Source organism: Mauremys reevesii, linkage group 8 (assembly GCF_016161935.1).
Source record: "Mauremys reevesii isolate NIE-2019 linkage group 8, ASM1616193v1, whole genome shotgun sequence".
NCBI classification, from domain to species: domain Eukaryota; kingdom Metazoa; phylum Chordata; order Testudines; family Geoemydidae; genus Mauremys; species Mauremys reevesii.
In genome coordinates, this window is record NC_052630.1 from 4809468 (window position 1) to 4824426 (window position 14959).

A 14959-nucleotide genomic window follows, 5' to 3' on the forward strand; every position below is an offset into this window, starting at 1 on the left:
AAAAACAACAGTAACTATCCAGCACATCATTTCTGTATTTTCTGGCCTAATGGAACAAGTCCTTTCTCTCTGCTACTCAGACACCAGATGAAACAGATCGATAGGCAAACACAGACTCGGTTTAGTAAGAACGCAGTGTTATCTACATAAACTATACAAATTAAAGAACAGATTCAGTTAAATCGGGAGCTGTTCTCTTACACTGATCTCACATAGCTCCAGTGTCATTTTGTTGCACGCAAGCTGCCATTTTTGATGAGACATCTGTCAATCATTATTGCACATCTGCTGGTTTGGAAGTATTTAAAAGGAGCCTTGATTTTACGGTTCCATCTCCAAATTGCATTTATAACATGGGGACAAAAACATTAAGGATGCTGCCACCATATGTAGTGTGACAGTTTGAAAGAGGGGCACAGCAGCTTCTCTGAAAGACAGGCATGGTGAAGTGGAAACCCTATGGCCTGGGGACCCTACAAGGTCAGACTTCACGGTCATCCCTTCTGGCCTTAACATCTTTGAGCTATGACATTCAAACTCAATCAAAGGAAATTCTTTTCACCAGAATGCACAGTTAGCCTGCAGAATCACTGCCACCAGGAATCACTGAGGCCAGCGGTTTAGCAGGATGCAAAAAAAGGATTGGCCATTTATCTGAACAACAAGAATATCCAGAGTTATAACCATGACTATTAAAGAATAAATAAGAGCTGAGAAAGGAATATAAACCCTTAAGATGAAGAGGAGCATAAACAACCTCTAGCTATATGAGGGTGAGGAAGAATCTCTCACTAAGGGACGGTTATTCCAGATCTATTCCTCTGAAGCACAGCCACCTGTCAGAAACAGGAGACTGGAATAGATGGATTATTGGGCCGATCCAGTCAGCAATTCCTTTGTTCCTGATAAACACAGGCCTCTCAGTCAAGACAAGCTCTGCTAGACCTAAATTGCTTGGGTTTGGCTTCAGAAGCTGCTAGGGAAAGAACTTAAAAACGCTTCAACCTCTAGTTCTCTAATACTGACACATAAATAGGATTTAGTCATGCCATTTATTACAAGGATGTATTACCGCAGATGACCCTGCTTTGCAGACTGGCACTCCTATATCTGTTTGTCATCCACCTCCATGCCTGTAAACGTAACCTTAAAACCTCTGAAGAATCTTGACTGTTCCCTCTGGAAACCACTCGTTCAAGTCACCTTTCAAACATAGGAAGCAAAGAAAGAGATGTGGGAAGCTAAGCGGTGCTCCTGTTGCCAAGTTGTTAAAATTATATGGCAATATGCTTCCAGCAGTTGTAGGAAATTAATTTGTGGAGTGCTTACAAGCCTTACATATATTTAAATCTCGATGCGATTGAAGTGATACACTTGTAAATATTAAATAAAAAAAAAAAGGAAAAGATCAGCACCAAAAAGTGAAACCAGGGGTCAGATTCTCTTCTACATTCCAGTTCCTAGGGCTTGGATCTCCTCATCTGAGGAATCTCCTGGCACAGGAGAGTCTCTAACTAGCACAGGGCAATGTACGGTCAGCTCCGGTGCTAGATCTCCTTGCAGCTCTTACCACGGGGCTTGCTAAAAATGAAAGAGGGCGTGGCCAGACGGTTACTGCAGAATCAGGGAGACATAACTAGCCACAGCTAAGAATCTGGCCCTAAGTTCCCCCCACTTTTCTTGTTAATGTTGTTTAGAAACAACTGCCTGAGACACTTGAGCTGTAGATTTTTTTTTTTTTAGGACAACCAACTACCAGCTCGTCATCCCTTGCTCACGGCAATGTCAAATCCACCACAATCCTTTGGATTTTCTGCAGTGAGTAAAGTCAATAAGGTTCAGGGGCAGATAATACCGGCAGAGCTGCCTTCCTGTCCTGCCATGTAAAACAAACAGGCAAGGCATCTGGCAATACCGGTCATTTAACCATGGTGCTGATTATGTCAAAATCAAGATTTAATTTTCCATATACTACAACGGCATTTTGGTAAGTTTCTGCAGAATCATCAAAACCTGAGAGCCCTGGTTATTCCATAAACTGCTTTGAAACAATGACAATTTAATCCAGATGCACAGTCTGGCACTATTCCTTATTCTAAGTACAGTACATTTTGCTGGCAACACAGAAGCAAAATATACAAAGCAGATTTGCCGAAGCCCATAGTTTTGATGGGCTGCACACATCAAGAGGCAATTCAAGAAGAGCACACCTCTCAAATCGTCATGACAATAATGCAGGCAGACTTGAATCTGAAAGAATTCAGATTTCTTTGTGTAGATGAAGAAACAGTTCACAAAGGAAAGGATCCTATGGCAGGTGTTTAGCTGAATTTAGCCACCTCTGATACAGTAACTGAGGAGACCAAGAAATTGAGTGTGAATCATCCCCTTTGTGAAATGCTTCCAGTGGAGCATGTTTGCTTTACAAAATTGTTGCGAAGGAGTATTCCAAATGGCCTCATCTAAGCAGGCTTTACATCTATAGATCAGCACTGAGAAACATAGATGAGGAAATGCCCAACTTGGGTAACAGTTTTGGCACCTCATATTCTGGAAAAAAATTCATTATTTCTTGTGCACATTTGACTATGGTTCCTTTTCTCAGGATGCCCTACAGAAATCGGATGCACCTTTAATAATCCCACCTTGCTGGATTCAGCAGCCCTCTTCTTCGGAAGGTAAAGAATGGCAGCTGTCATGGGAAACAGTGTCAATGCTTTGCATTTCTGACTGAAGGTGGACCGATACCTGGACTGCTATTTCTTGACCCTGCTCATTCATGGAGCCATCATCCGAGTCCCCTGCTGGTGAATTACTGCGCTTGAGCTCTGGGTTGATGGGGTAGATTGCATCTTGGGTAGTAAGGGCCTGGGTCTGTTTGGTGTCGCCAACTTCATCAGGATCATCAACTCGCACTGCTTCGAAGATCTCCTCCATGAATGCCCTACAGTTGAGGATCAAAGGTGGGAGAGGGATGCTTCTAGCAAGTTCTTCAATGTATCGAGCAAATTCCATGGTCTTAAACTGGGTAACTTTGGCCAGCTCTAAGGTTTTGGCAGATGTGATGATAGGAATGCGCTTGGCGATCTCAAAGGCTTTCTGAAGCTTCTCAGCCCCTTCTGTCCTGAAGAACTCATTGATGGCCTTCTCTGTCTTGCGGAGGTGGCTGCTCATCATACACAGACGGGTGATGTTTAAAATGAGGATGATTGTGAAGGCAACCAGACACACAATCATGTAGTAGATGCTCATGTCCCCCGATGTGAAGATAACCCTCAGGGTGACTGTGTAGTAGGAGGTGCCATTACGATTAGTGGCTGCACAGGTGTACCGCCCGCGGTCACCAAAAGTTACACTGGTAATGTTAAGGATTCCGTCAGTGATCAACCATCTTCCACCTAAAGACCCAAAAGAAACAAGTACAGTAATGAGACAAAGAGAATTACAAAAATGTAACAAATTATGCTTACTCCTTTATCGAGATACAGGCCTTGGCATTAAGTATTGCATCTCTTACATAATACAAAGATTCCTCAATGATCATACCGAATGTGGTGGAGATTTCGTTCTGTAGCTTGTTTAGTGAGAATTTACAACTCAGGTGCTACAAGTACTTTTCTACCATAAGATTTTGCTCAAATCCCACCCTTTATTCCATTTCGTATTGTTCCGTGTGTGCCTTTAGACTGGCAGCTCTTGCGGCATGGATTCCAGTATTTGTGTAGCACATTTTGCCCACTGTACAGTGCTGTGTTTATTTACTGCTCTATATAATTATAACGTCCAATTTTCCATGTGGCTTGACTACGACAAAAGTTAAGCGAGACATGGAAAAAGTCACATAGTCAGTAAGGGTATGGTTATACACTGCACACTAAGCCCAGGTCTGTGGGAGCCGGGCTTGTGGACTCGGTGTTTCCAAGCCCATGCCTGAGCATCCAGACTGCACTGTACACCTGGGTTAACAATTGCTGGCCTGTCTCTCACAGCCGTACTAACGCCTCCATACTGCACTGCGCAGATCTTCTGACTCGGGTCTGTGACTTGACCTGCATCCTCACTGCAAAATGACAGGCCTTGGATCCAAGTCCCAGTGGGGCTTGTACTTGGGCTCTGACTCCCCCCACCCACAGGAAGGTCCTAGCACCTGGGTCCTGCTGACCAGAGTCAGACTGAATTGCGTGTGGACAGGAGAGGGGCTTGGGCTCAAACCCAAGTCAGAGCCTGTGTTTAGTGTGCAGTGTAGACATACCCTAAGTAGCTCAGCTAGTGTTAAAACCCATCCCTGGAGACCCAGTCTTTTGCTTTAACCACTGCACAACTGTGCTTCTTCTACTGACTGACAAAACTCTTGGTAAAAAATAAGGTAAAATAAAATAATAATAATGCTGGCTTCCCAAGCTATTTCCTACATATTTACTAAATTAGGGAGGACACATTTGCTTTCATAACTCATTCTCTTCATTTACTCTGCTTTCAATTACATTTCCAGATGGCACCTAAAGATTATTTTAGCTGCACATAAGCTGGATAATACTCCAAATTAATATGCACAGCATTAAGAGGATACTGTCATGTAGCTCAGGTTCACAATTTGACCTAGCTTAAAACTCGTTAGCTAATGAAGAATGTTTTCCAGATTCTATAAACAGTATTACTTTTTTTCTTTTTTTAAATTAAACACTGAATGGCTAAGAGAGTGCATCTCCCTCTGTAGCAATGGTTAACCAGCAAAACCATTCCCTGAGCAGTTAAACATCCTGTTGATTTCCAGAGAGTTGCTGGCACATAAATCAGGAAGTAAATGTAATCAAATAGTCTCTCTCCTTTAGGAAGGACAAGAAAACATGAGAATAGTTTGCCAGCTAGAAAAGGTCACAATTTGAGGGAAATTATTTTTAATGTATGCACCTAAGATGTTATGGTGTCCCTAGCCTCTGCTGGTCAGAGGGTGGAGATGGATGGCAGGAGAGAGATCACTTGATCATTACCTATTAGGTTCACTCCCTCTGGGACACCTGGCATTGGCCACTGTCGGTAGACAGGATACTGGGCTAGATGGACCTTTGGTCTGACCCGGTATGGCCATTCTTATGTTCTTATAAAGAGCAGGGCAAAATAAAAAATCAGTTATGGAGCTGATACGATGGCTTTTTAATTCTGTACCTTTGAAGCAAGACAGTTCAGCTGTACAAGATTAAGCATCACTGCAGAAAGGGTGGGCCAGTGGTCAGTCACTAGCCTGGGACTTGGTTCAATTCCCTGCTACGCCACAGGTTTCCTGTGTGACCTTAGGCAAAACACTTAGTCTCTCCGTGCTTCAGTTCCCCATGTATAAAATGAGGATAAACCTCTCACAAGGGTTGTGAAGACAAATATGTTAAAGATGGTGAGGTGTTCAGATACTATCCATCTAAGAGAGGAGCAGAGCTTACCTTCATCTCTTTCATTGAGCAGCTGTGCTTTTGAATTGTACCAAAGGATAAATTCATACTGGCTGATGTTCAGTTTACATTCAATTAAAGCACTGGCCCCTTCCTTTGCTATGATATCATGATGTGCTGGAGAATTTGCCAAGACTCGGAAGACTGGATGAAGTGAAGCAGTCAGAGAAATGGATCTTGACCCAGGTGTAATTGTCCTGTTAGAAGCTACATTTTCCAGTGCAAAAGCAGCAGGCAGACCAGCACTAACAATCAAAGCTAACAGGCAACAACTGAGCTTCATGGAAGATTAGAGAAAATTGTTTTTTCATTTAACTTGGAGTAAGGAGCAGGATGTGTAATATCAAGCTGTCTGCATTAAACCGAGATCAGTGAGGAGGATCTTGAGTTGTTCATTGACAGAGAGCTTCCTGGAAATATCTGAATCCTAGTGCACTTTCAAGACCAATCAATATTAACAGTGGAAATGGGAAATCCAACTGGAAAAAAAAAAAGAGAGAATTAGGTTTGTTAATAATACCAAGCTTACGTGGTTTTCAAATCTCATTTCCAGTAAACAGACTGCAGACTAAAATAAACTGTCAGCCGAGAGGTTTGGCATCAGAGATGAGCTCAGGGCATGGCAAAGGGATGAGGGTAAGATGGTATTAGCATGATCAGTACTCCAGTCACTTCAGATGTACACTTTTCCTCCCATCCAAAATAAGACATCTCAGGGAGACTAGGCATTAGGGGCAAAAAAAAATGTAAGAAAAGGGCCAAAGTGTTAATAGATTGGAAATGCGTAGCTCCCATAGGGATCAAAATGTGGATTGTGTGTATGGCAGACAAAGAAAAACAGTTTTCACAACAGGGGGAAGACGAAGGATGAAAATGTAATTTTTTTAAAGTGATTTCAAGTCCTGATTTTCCAAAGGGTATCCACTCAGCCTCTTGTTCTGTACCTACAGATAACTGTGGATGCATTTCATAGCCCTGAGACAACTAATTACCTGATTTGCAGGTACAATCAGTAGTTAGATGCCTAGGTACTATAAAATGCACCCACAATTTTTTCTGCCTGGAAAACTGTATCTGCAATTATTTGTGGGCACAAAATGAAAAGTCACTTCTGAAATCTGGCCCTTAATGTCTAAATGTTCTTCCTCATGACAACTTTTCTTGCTTCCACATTATCAGACTCCACATTTTTACCGTAATCTGATGCTGAAAATATTGCACTAATGGCTACTACTATTTAGCACTTACAGTATGTTTTTCATCTTCAAAGTGCTCTAAAAGCTACGAGTGCCAAATTATCCTCTGCATCTCCTAGTGATGTCAGGGGGTATTTTGACTAAGGACAGGACCCACAATTTTTAAAATGAAGGTGTGCACAAGATAACGGATGGCGTTAGAACCAAAGACCAATATCAATGCTTCTGGTATATATCAGTTTTTTTCCCACTGACAACCAAGAAGGAAAACATTTCAGTAAATACACTGAACTCCAAGAATGAATTGGCATGAGGAAGGTTTACATTTGTATATAATTTTCATGAAACCTGACCAGATATTTCTGATCTAGTAAATGTTCCTTAGACTCACAGAATCATAGAATATGAGGGTTGGAAGGGACCTCAGGAGGTCATCTAGTCCAACCCCCTGCTCAAAGCAGGACCAATCCCCAACTAAATCATCCCAGCCAGGACTTTGTCAAGCCTGACCATAAAAACCTCTAAGGAAGGAGATTCCACCACCTCCCTAGGGAACCCAGTCCAGTGCTTCACCACCCTCCTAGCGAAAAAGTTTTTCCTAATATCCAACCTAAGCCTCCCCCATCGCAACTTGAGACCATTACCCCTTGTTCTGTCATCTGGTATCACTGAGAACAGTCTAGATCCATCCTCTTTGGAACCCCCTTTCAGGTACTTGAAAGGAGCTATCAAATCCCCCCTCATTCTTCTCTTCTGCAGACTAAACAATCCCAGTTCTCTCAGCCTCTCCTCATAAGTCATGTGCTCCAGCCCCCTAAGCATTTTTGTTGCCCTCTGCTGGACTCTTTCCAATTTTTCCACATCCTTCTTGTAGTGTGGGGCCCAAAACTGGACACAGTACTCCAGATGAGGCCTCACCAATGTCGAATAGAGGGGAATGATCACGTCCCTCGATCTGCTGGCAATGCCCCATCTCATACAGCCCAAAATGCCGTTAGCCTCCTTGGCAACAAGGACATGCTGTTCATCATTCCTTCCAGACTGTCCCATGGCAATGAAAACCAATTTGTGATGGGAAAAACACAAACTAAAAAACCCTGGTATCTTAATGAATATCTGACTTCAATCTTTATCATCTGTTCTTCTCCCAATAACACATGCCAGTAGGGTTGTATTTCATAACTATGACAGTACAAAGGATTAAGTGATTCATCTATATGCTTTATATAAATGAGGCAGCAGGCACTTGATAAGTTTTTCTCATCATTTTGACATTACTAGTTAACACTGCATATAGTACTTTAACATACCACAGAGGAACAGGATCATTGCACAAAGGATTACTCTACAAATGAAGGCACCTATTTTTTGCTCTTTAGCTTCTTTATAGGCTAGATTAATTAATCACATCCAGGAATTAGGAAATTCATTTACCATATACTATGCGGGCTCAGAATTTTTTATTAAAGGTTATTTGCCCAAGGACGATCTGAATTTCTAATCTGACAAGATAACTTTGTCCCATTATTGGTTGCTGTTGTCAAAAATCAGTTAATTAGAAAAACCAGTATTGTTGTTTGGCTCTCCTTCAAGGTTCAGCTGACTGGCATGTCTAAACCTGAGGTGGAGTTAGAGTAGGCCCCAACTGTTGTTTCTGTGTAAACCCACTGAATGGCACTGAGCCTGTCTCTCCCCCCATTCTTTGTTCTGCATGTCTCATTTCTTGTTTCTTCCTTTAGGATGAGGCCAGCAGCTGTGGAAGGAACTCGATTAGTGCCACGCTACTGAGCAGAACCCACTTCCCACAGGCAAGCTGACAAGGAATGGAGCTTCCTAGTTAGCTGCATTCCACCAGGAGCATCTCTGGGAAAGCACAAAGAAATGCAAAGAAACTGGTGCTGATCCAGTTCTGCTGGAGCTAGAGCAGGCTGTCCAGGGAGATATTCTGGGGACATTATTCAGCCCCGAAGGCACACTGTCGCACATATCACATTCACGAAGCTATTTAATATCTTGGATCCCTCTTTCATCTCCCTTTTCATTTCCCCCTATTCTCTTTCTTGCTCCTGATGCTTTCCCCAATCATCTTGCCTTGCTCTCCTTTTTCTCCTCTCGCCTTTGTGCTTTCTCTCACCCCCCCTTACCCATGGCAAATGGGGGCAGACAGATGTGCTAGGTGCCCTCTCTGTTCCTTCGAATCCTCCTTGTTCAGCTATTCCTTTTCCTCTTGACTCCTAATCAATAACTCCACAAACTTCATTTCCCTTACCATGCTCCTCAGTTTATCTGGTGTTATTTTGCTGGTAAGCTGTGTGGGATAAGACAGACGTCCTATTTATTTATGTCTCTGAAGCACCAAGTAACTTTACCACCCTCTCACTTTTATAATGAAATCAATAAATAGTATTGTCAGCACTAGTTAAAAATCTTGTTTCTCTCTGGTCTATAGGTCAGCTGAGAAAACACATTCAGGGCTGAAACGCGGCATGTAAACATCTTAGTTTAGTAGTAAATTAATGCTTTTAAATTTCAGAAGTTACATAACTGTAAAAATATATAAACCAAAAATGTTAGAAGTTGATGAGCTGAAGATTTTTTTTGCGCTTATAACTACTTTGATTTAAAAACTATTTTAGCAAGTAACTATTCCATAATATGAACTAATCACTATTGGTACAATTTAAAAAAAATAAAAAAGTTTAATACGTACAAGACAAATGCAAAGTTTCAGAAGGATATTTTCCACACAGACTTAATCAAGTGACATGACGTCTGTTCTCATTTCTTGTATATATATGAAACACTATTTTATAACACAGAGGTTCTGCTTTTTCTTTAAACTTCCCCCTAACCCACAGGAAACAAAGTGAAATAAACAGTTCTGTATAAAAGAAACAACAAAGAGCAAGAAGATTCAAAGTTTATATTGACACACAATCTTTCACTCACTTTTTTTTGATGGGGGTGAAGACTGAACAATAATATGAATTAAGGCCAAGGTGTTAACCTACCCTTTGTCTTTCATGTCACAATTTAAATGTTATTTCAACTTAGGGGTTGCAGCCTACAAACCCTTACTGATATGAGTAGGATGCAATCATGAGTAAGCATTATTCATGTGATTAAAGTTTTATAGCATCGGTCCTAGTTTTGTCAGATGAGATCTGATTCAATAAAAGTTGTGGAAATCTAGTTCATTTAAAAAAAGGTGTTAAATATAGTTTCAGATACTACACGTTTCCACATGTCCCTGCTGCCAATTTTTGTGGTCTTATCTTATTTTTTCTATTTTTAAAAAAGATTTCCCTCGTTTTATTATTGTTGTGTGAAAGACCATTCTGACAGGCTAAGAAAACTGCCAATATAGGGGAAACAGAGAAATTGACTATAAACAAGTGCTGTCAAATGCTCAAAGTAAACACACTGAAAAAAAAAAGAAATTATGTTTTTCTTTCCTCTTTTTCAATTACAGTAATCTTACGAGTGGCTTATAAAAATTATAGCTAGAGCAGTTTCAGATAAAAATGTTCCAGGGGTGAATGTTTTTGGAAAGTATGAGCAAAATCCGGACACTTATTTTTCAGTTAGGAACAAAACATTTCTATTTTAAAAGATTTTAAGATCTGTTTTCTATGCAAGTACAATTCAAAAATACCCAAACACTACAGGTGGTGTATCCTCCTTCCTGAAAAATAGTAACTAGGGCTCTGGTCCTGCACAGACTTACACGTGTTTATCTTTATACACTGTAGGGCAGATTCTGTATCACTAACATCTGTGAGAGTTTTGACACTGACTTCAATAGGGGCAGGATGGGGTCCTGTGAGCAATCTCACTGACTTTAACAGAATAACTCACAGTGCATGAAGTTAAACATGTGCTGCATAAACTTTTGTATGACCGAAGCCCAGAAAGAAAAATAAAGTATAAGAAATGAAAAAACAAACAAGCAAACAAAAGGGTGTGTGTGTTGGAACATGAATAGCACATATATTCCCATTAAGTTTTCAGTGGGTATTATTTATGTGACTATGGAATCACATAATAAATATAAATATCAATTTTAACTCCATATGTGTGGTTTTTCAGCTGCTTTTGCTGTGTGTAGTTACAAAACTGACTAAGCGCTTGGCTATGAAACTGGAAATACACAGCACAAGCTGTTGAGTGATTAATGTTTTACTGTTCAGTGATTGTTAGTTATGCTGTTAAATGTAACTTGAATATACAATGGGTCCAAACCTGCCACCAGATATATACACATAGCTCCACTTGACTTGAATGGGAGTTACAAAGGTGTATCTGCGGGCAATTTTGGTTCTGATAGGTGCAAAGGGAGCATGTTGCAATTACTACATGACAATCAAGTTCTACATTTCCTCAGTTCAGAGTGTTTCAAGTCCCAATCCTACAGCTGCATGTGCAGGTGGACATCCCTATGCCTAAAGAATCAAAGTCTAAAATGCTAATCTTAATGCAACATTAACATACATTTCTGCAGTCTGTACAATATATTTAGATAGCAGATTTAGGGTATATCATCACTCCAGAGTTGAGTGATTCAGTTAACTCCTCTTAAATTAGCCCAGTTCCAGTGAGAGCAGTCACACTGCAAAATAACATTTCAGCTGCACAGAGGGGTTGTGTCAGCAGCTGATGAGTTGTGCTAACTTGAGCAGTAGTCTAAACCAGTGGTTCTCAAACTAGGGCCGCTGCTTGTTCAGGGAAAGCACCTGGCGGGCCAGGCAGGTTTGTTTACCTGCTGTGACCGCAGTTTCAGCTGATCGTGGCTCCCACTGGCCACGGTTTGCTGCTCCAGGCCAATGGGGGATGCAGGAAGGGCGGCCAGCATGTCCCTCGGCCTGCGCCGCTTCCCGCAGCCCCCATTGGCCTGGAGCTGCAAACTGCAGCTGGTGGGAGCTGCGATTGGCCGAACCTGTGGACGCGGCAGGTAAACAAACTGGCCCGGCCCGCCAGGGGCTTTCCCTGCACAAACGCAGCCCTAGTTAGAGAACCACTGGTCTAAACTCACTGAAGATAAAAGCACCAGCACACTTGGATTAACCATTTTATGTGGTTGGGATATGAGTTAAGGGCAACATGCAAGTTAACTCTGCAGTGAAAACAAGTTCTTATTTTCCTTACTGAATCAGACACAGAGTAGTTTATTATACTGAATCACTGTAATCTCCTGACTAATGATGTTTTAGAGTCAGTGGAGATAATTCCAATATCTCCAGTGGTTTTCTTGTGATAATTTTAATAATTCAAAATGAAGAAATTAAGTTATTAGATTTTCAAGTTATTTTAACTCTATTTCTAAACTGACATTAGAAACCTAAGTCAATTATTTCAACACCGGAAATATCTAGCAACATTTTCCCTCAGAAGAGTGAGCTAATTATCTTCAGTAATTGCATATGCTAACCCCTATACGTGCAATGAATTTGCATAATGTATAAAACATCAGGAGTGATGGGGTCATTGAATTTTACCATTAAATTTTTCAAGGTCTGATTTATTATAAATTGTCACATTTCCCTTTTTGCAAACCTATTATTATTAAGCAGACAATGATCTTTCATTGTCAACTGCTGGAAGAGAATGTTTTGCTAAATCCATATTACTCAACCATCATCACATTTATGCAAAACAGCTGCTGAAGCTGATGATAGAGTCAAAAAGAGGATAAAACATGAAAAGTGCAAAAATCACATTCTTCAAGAAAGTATTAAAACCAAGGCAAGAGAAAGCATTCACAGTAGCAATTGGAATTGTTTATGTCTGAACCTGAACTTAAGCTCAACATATTTTACCTTTACTGAGCCATAAGAATGGCCATACTGGGTCAAACCAAAGGTCCATCTAGCCCAGTATCCTCTCTTCCAACAGTGGCCAATTCCAGGTCCCCCAGAGGGAATGAACAGAACAGGGAATCATCAAGCGATCCATCCCCTGTTGCTCATTCCCAGCTTCTGGCCATACTTAACAACAAAGAGTTGTGGAGGGATAAATATTCAAGATGCATGTAGTTATATGAGTCAAATCTTTGGCTATCACCTGTGAAACTGACAGTTTAACTTTAACTGTCAATGAGATTACTCATACTACTTAAAGTTACACGCATGCATAAGTCTTTGTACGATGGAGACCTGAGAGATAGTAAGTTATATAGCTCTACATCAAAGATTAAGGCTTCAATTGAGCATGCTGATTCCTGTGGGCAGACCCTTCCATCCAGGGTAGAGCTGTACTGATGGCAATGGGGCTCTGCTGGATGACAAGGGCCTGTTTGCCCAGATCAGTTTACAGGATTGAGGCCTAAGACTTAACCATTATATTTCTCCCCTTGCACATTTTATAAGAGGGGCAGCCAGCTCTAGAGACTGTATGCTGTCCTGGTGCCCATGTCACTGATAACAACCACAGTGGTAGAGTGTGAAATAAAGATACATTTCATGATTTTTTTTTAAATATTGCAATTTAAAACAAATCTGATAGCAGCTGCAAATTTCTCTCTCTCTGTTTTACAAGCGCACCAATGGCTCAAATGACATTTTAAAATGTAATAAAAATGAAAACAAACCCCAAACAAACCCTCAGTCCAAAACGTGGTGGCCAGGGCATCCCGAAGTGTCAAGAGACCCACCCCAGGAGACGGGGCAGGCGGGGTGTCGCGGGCTCGCTGTGACGCGACGGGGCCCTGCCAGGCTGAAGGGCCGTGATGTCATGGCAGAGCCCTGCACTGAGTCCCTGTGACACAGAGCCCAGGTGAGAGGGGCTGGGCTGGATCATCGGGACCGACCCCCTGCGTGACACCCGCCACAGGGCTTCCCTGAATTAACCCCCTCGGCCCCCAGCACCTCCCTAGGGGAACCCAGCGCAATCCCCCTGCACTGCAGCGTCACTACACAGCACACGTCGGCGCAGTGACGTCATGGCCTGACTGCCCGGGGGCAGCATGACGTCAGGCCGGGGCGCTGCAGCCTCCTCCTGGGACTGAACAAGGCTTCGCCGAGGTGCCCCCTGACATCACTGCGGCGTCACCGCGGTGACACGCTCTGTCGTCACGGCACGGCAACTTACCGATAGGCTGAAGCTGGTGGGAGGTGGGCTTGGCCGGAGCCCCGGGACCGCTCACACCCCTACGCTGTAGAGAAGCCAACGGACCTTTCCTCGCCACTGCCAACCCGGAAGTGCCTGTGCGGCAGGGAGAGGCGGCTTCCGGGTCAGCGTGCCCTTCCGGGGTCAGCGGGGGGGCTCCCGTTTGCCCTGCAGTCTCTATGGTGCCGGTCCTCCAGCGGTGTGTGTCAGTGGAGGGGCACGGCTGAGACGTGGCGGGGGCTGTCACTGCCGGTGAGCGCCGGGGGTGCGGGGTGAGATCTTGGAGGGGGCCAGGGAGAGGGGTGCTGGGGTGATCCTGGGGGGCAGGGGTGGGGCGTGCTGGGGTGATGCTGGGGGCAGGGGTGGGGCGTGCTGGGGGAGATCTTGGAGGGGGGACAGAGGGAGGGGCTACCAGGGGTGGTCCTGTGGGGCAGGGGTGGGGTGTGCTAGGGGAGACCCTGGAAGAGGGGGGCAGGGCAGAGCAGAGATGCTAGGGGGGATCTGGAGGAGGAGGAGGAGGGCTAGGGGGCCGGGAGGGGCGTGTTAGTGAGGGACGAGGGCAGGAGCCCGTGTTTTGAGAAGGTAGCTAACAGCGAACATGATTTCTCAAACTAGTCCGTCTAATAGTCACTTTGGGGTCATGCACCTTCATCTGGGCAGGTGGGTGACTAACTGGGAGCATGAACGTTGAACCTTGGGAGGGAGTTGGAGCCCTATTGCACTTGTCAAGTTTTTTACATCCTGTGTGTGATGGAAAACGTGTGTCTAAATCCTGCAGGCAAGGGCTTGAGCCTGCACATGTGTTTGTAAAATACCAGGAGTGTAGAAACGTCTCTGGAACGTGTAGGTGGGGGATGAAGAGACAAAGGGGGAGATGGGGTACATGCATCTAGGATTTTGGAAATGTCATTTTAAATTGACAGAGTGGTGATTTGTCTCTTCTTTTTTACTAAGAGAAAGGTGACCAGTGCATTACAATGTAACAAGCTGATCTGATTGCATCATCAGCAGACTTTCTGGGATTTATAAATAAATGTAAAATGGAATGTTACTGTATTGATTCACCAGAGATATTTTAGTACACCTAAGTCAGGCTATTTAAAGTCAAATTCCCATAGCAGCCATAAGTTGGCATCCTTTTGCTCATATAACGAGTTCATTACAATGTCTGGTGTTGCATTAGCAACTAACTTTTAATTATTAACTGACTTGGAG

The 14959-nt window shown here is 43.0% G+C and overlaps 2 protein-coding genes across 6 annotated transcripts in view; one reads left to right on the forward strand and one right to left on the reverse strand.

Annotated features, from left to right (window-relative positions):
- MFAP3 (microfibril associated protein 3) lies at positions 1 to 13834 on the reverse strand. 4 transcript variants are annotated; one of them, XM_039485014.1, is made up of 3 exons: positions 13727 to 13834; positions 5436 to 5923; positions 1 to 3398 (listed from the first exon to the last, which is right to left on the reverse strand). In XM_039485014.1, exons 2-3 carry the CDS (start codon positions 5725 to 5727, stop codon positions 2656 to 2658), a joined length of 1035 nt encoding a protein of 344 aa, XP_039340948.1. In that variant the 5' UTR covers positions 5728 to 5923; positions 13727 to 13834; the 3' UTR covers positions 1 to 2655. The 4 variants fall into 4 exon arrangements, with proteins under 4 accessions (XP_039340948.1, XP_039340951.1, XP_039340950.1 ...); XM_039485017.1 differs by lacking the exon at positions 13727 to 13834 and adding an exon at positions 13238 to 13630; XM_039485016.1 differs by lacking the exon at positions 13727 to 13834 and adding an exon at positions 13227 to 13630.
- FAM114A2 (family with sequence similarity 114 member A2) overlaps positions 13792 to 14959 on the forward strand; it is a 15812-nt gene continuing 14644 nt past the window's right edge. Inside the window, exon 1 of one of the 2 annotated variants that reach the window (XM_039485013.1) lies at positions 13792 to 13868. The gene's annotated coding sequence lies outside the window, so the exon portion shown is untranslated. Of the gene's footprint in view, positions 13997 to 14959 lie in introns of both variants that reach the window. The other variant, XM_039485011.1, reaches the window with a different exon arrangement.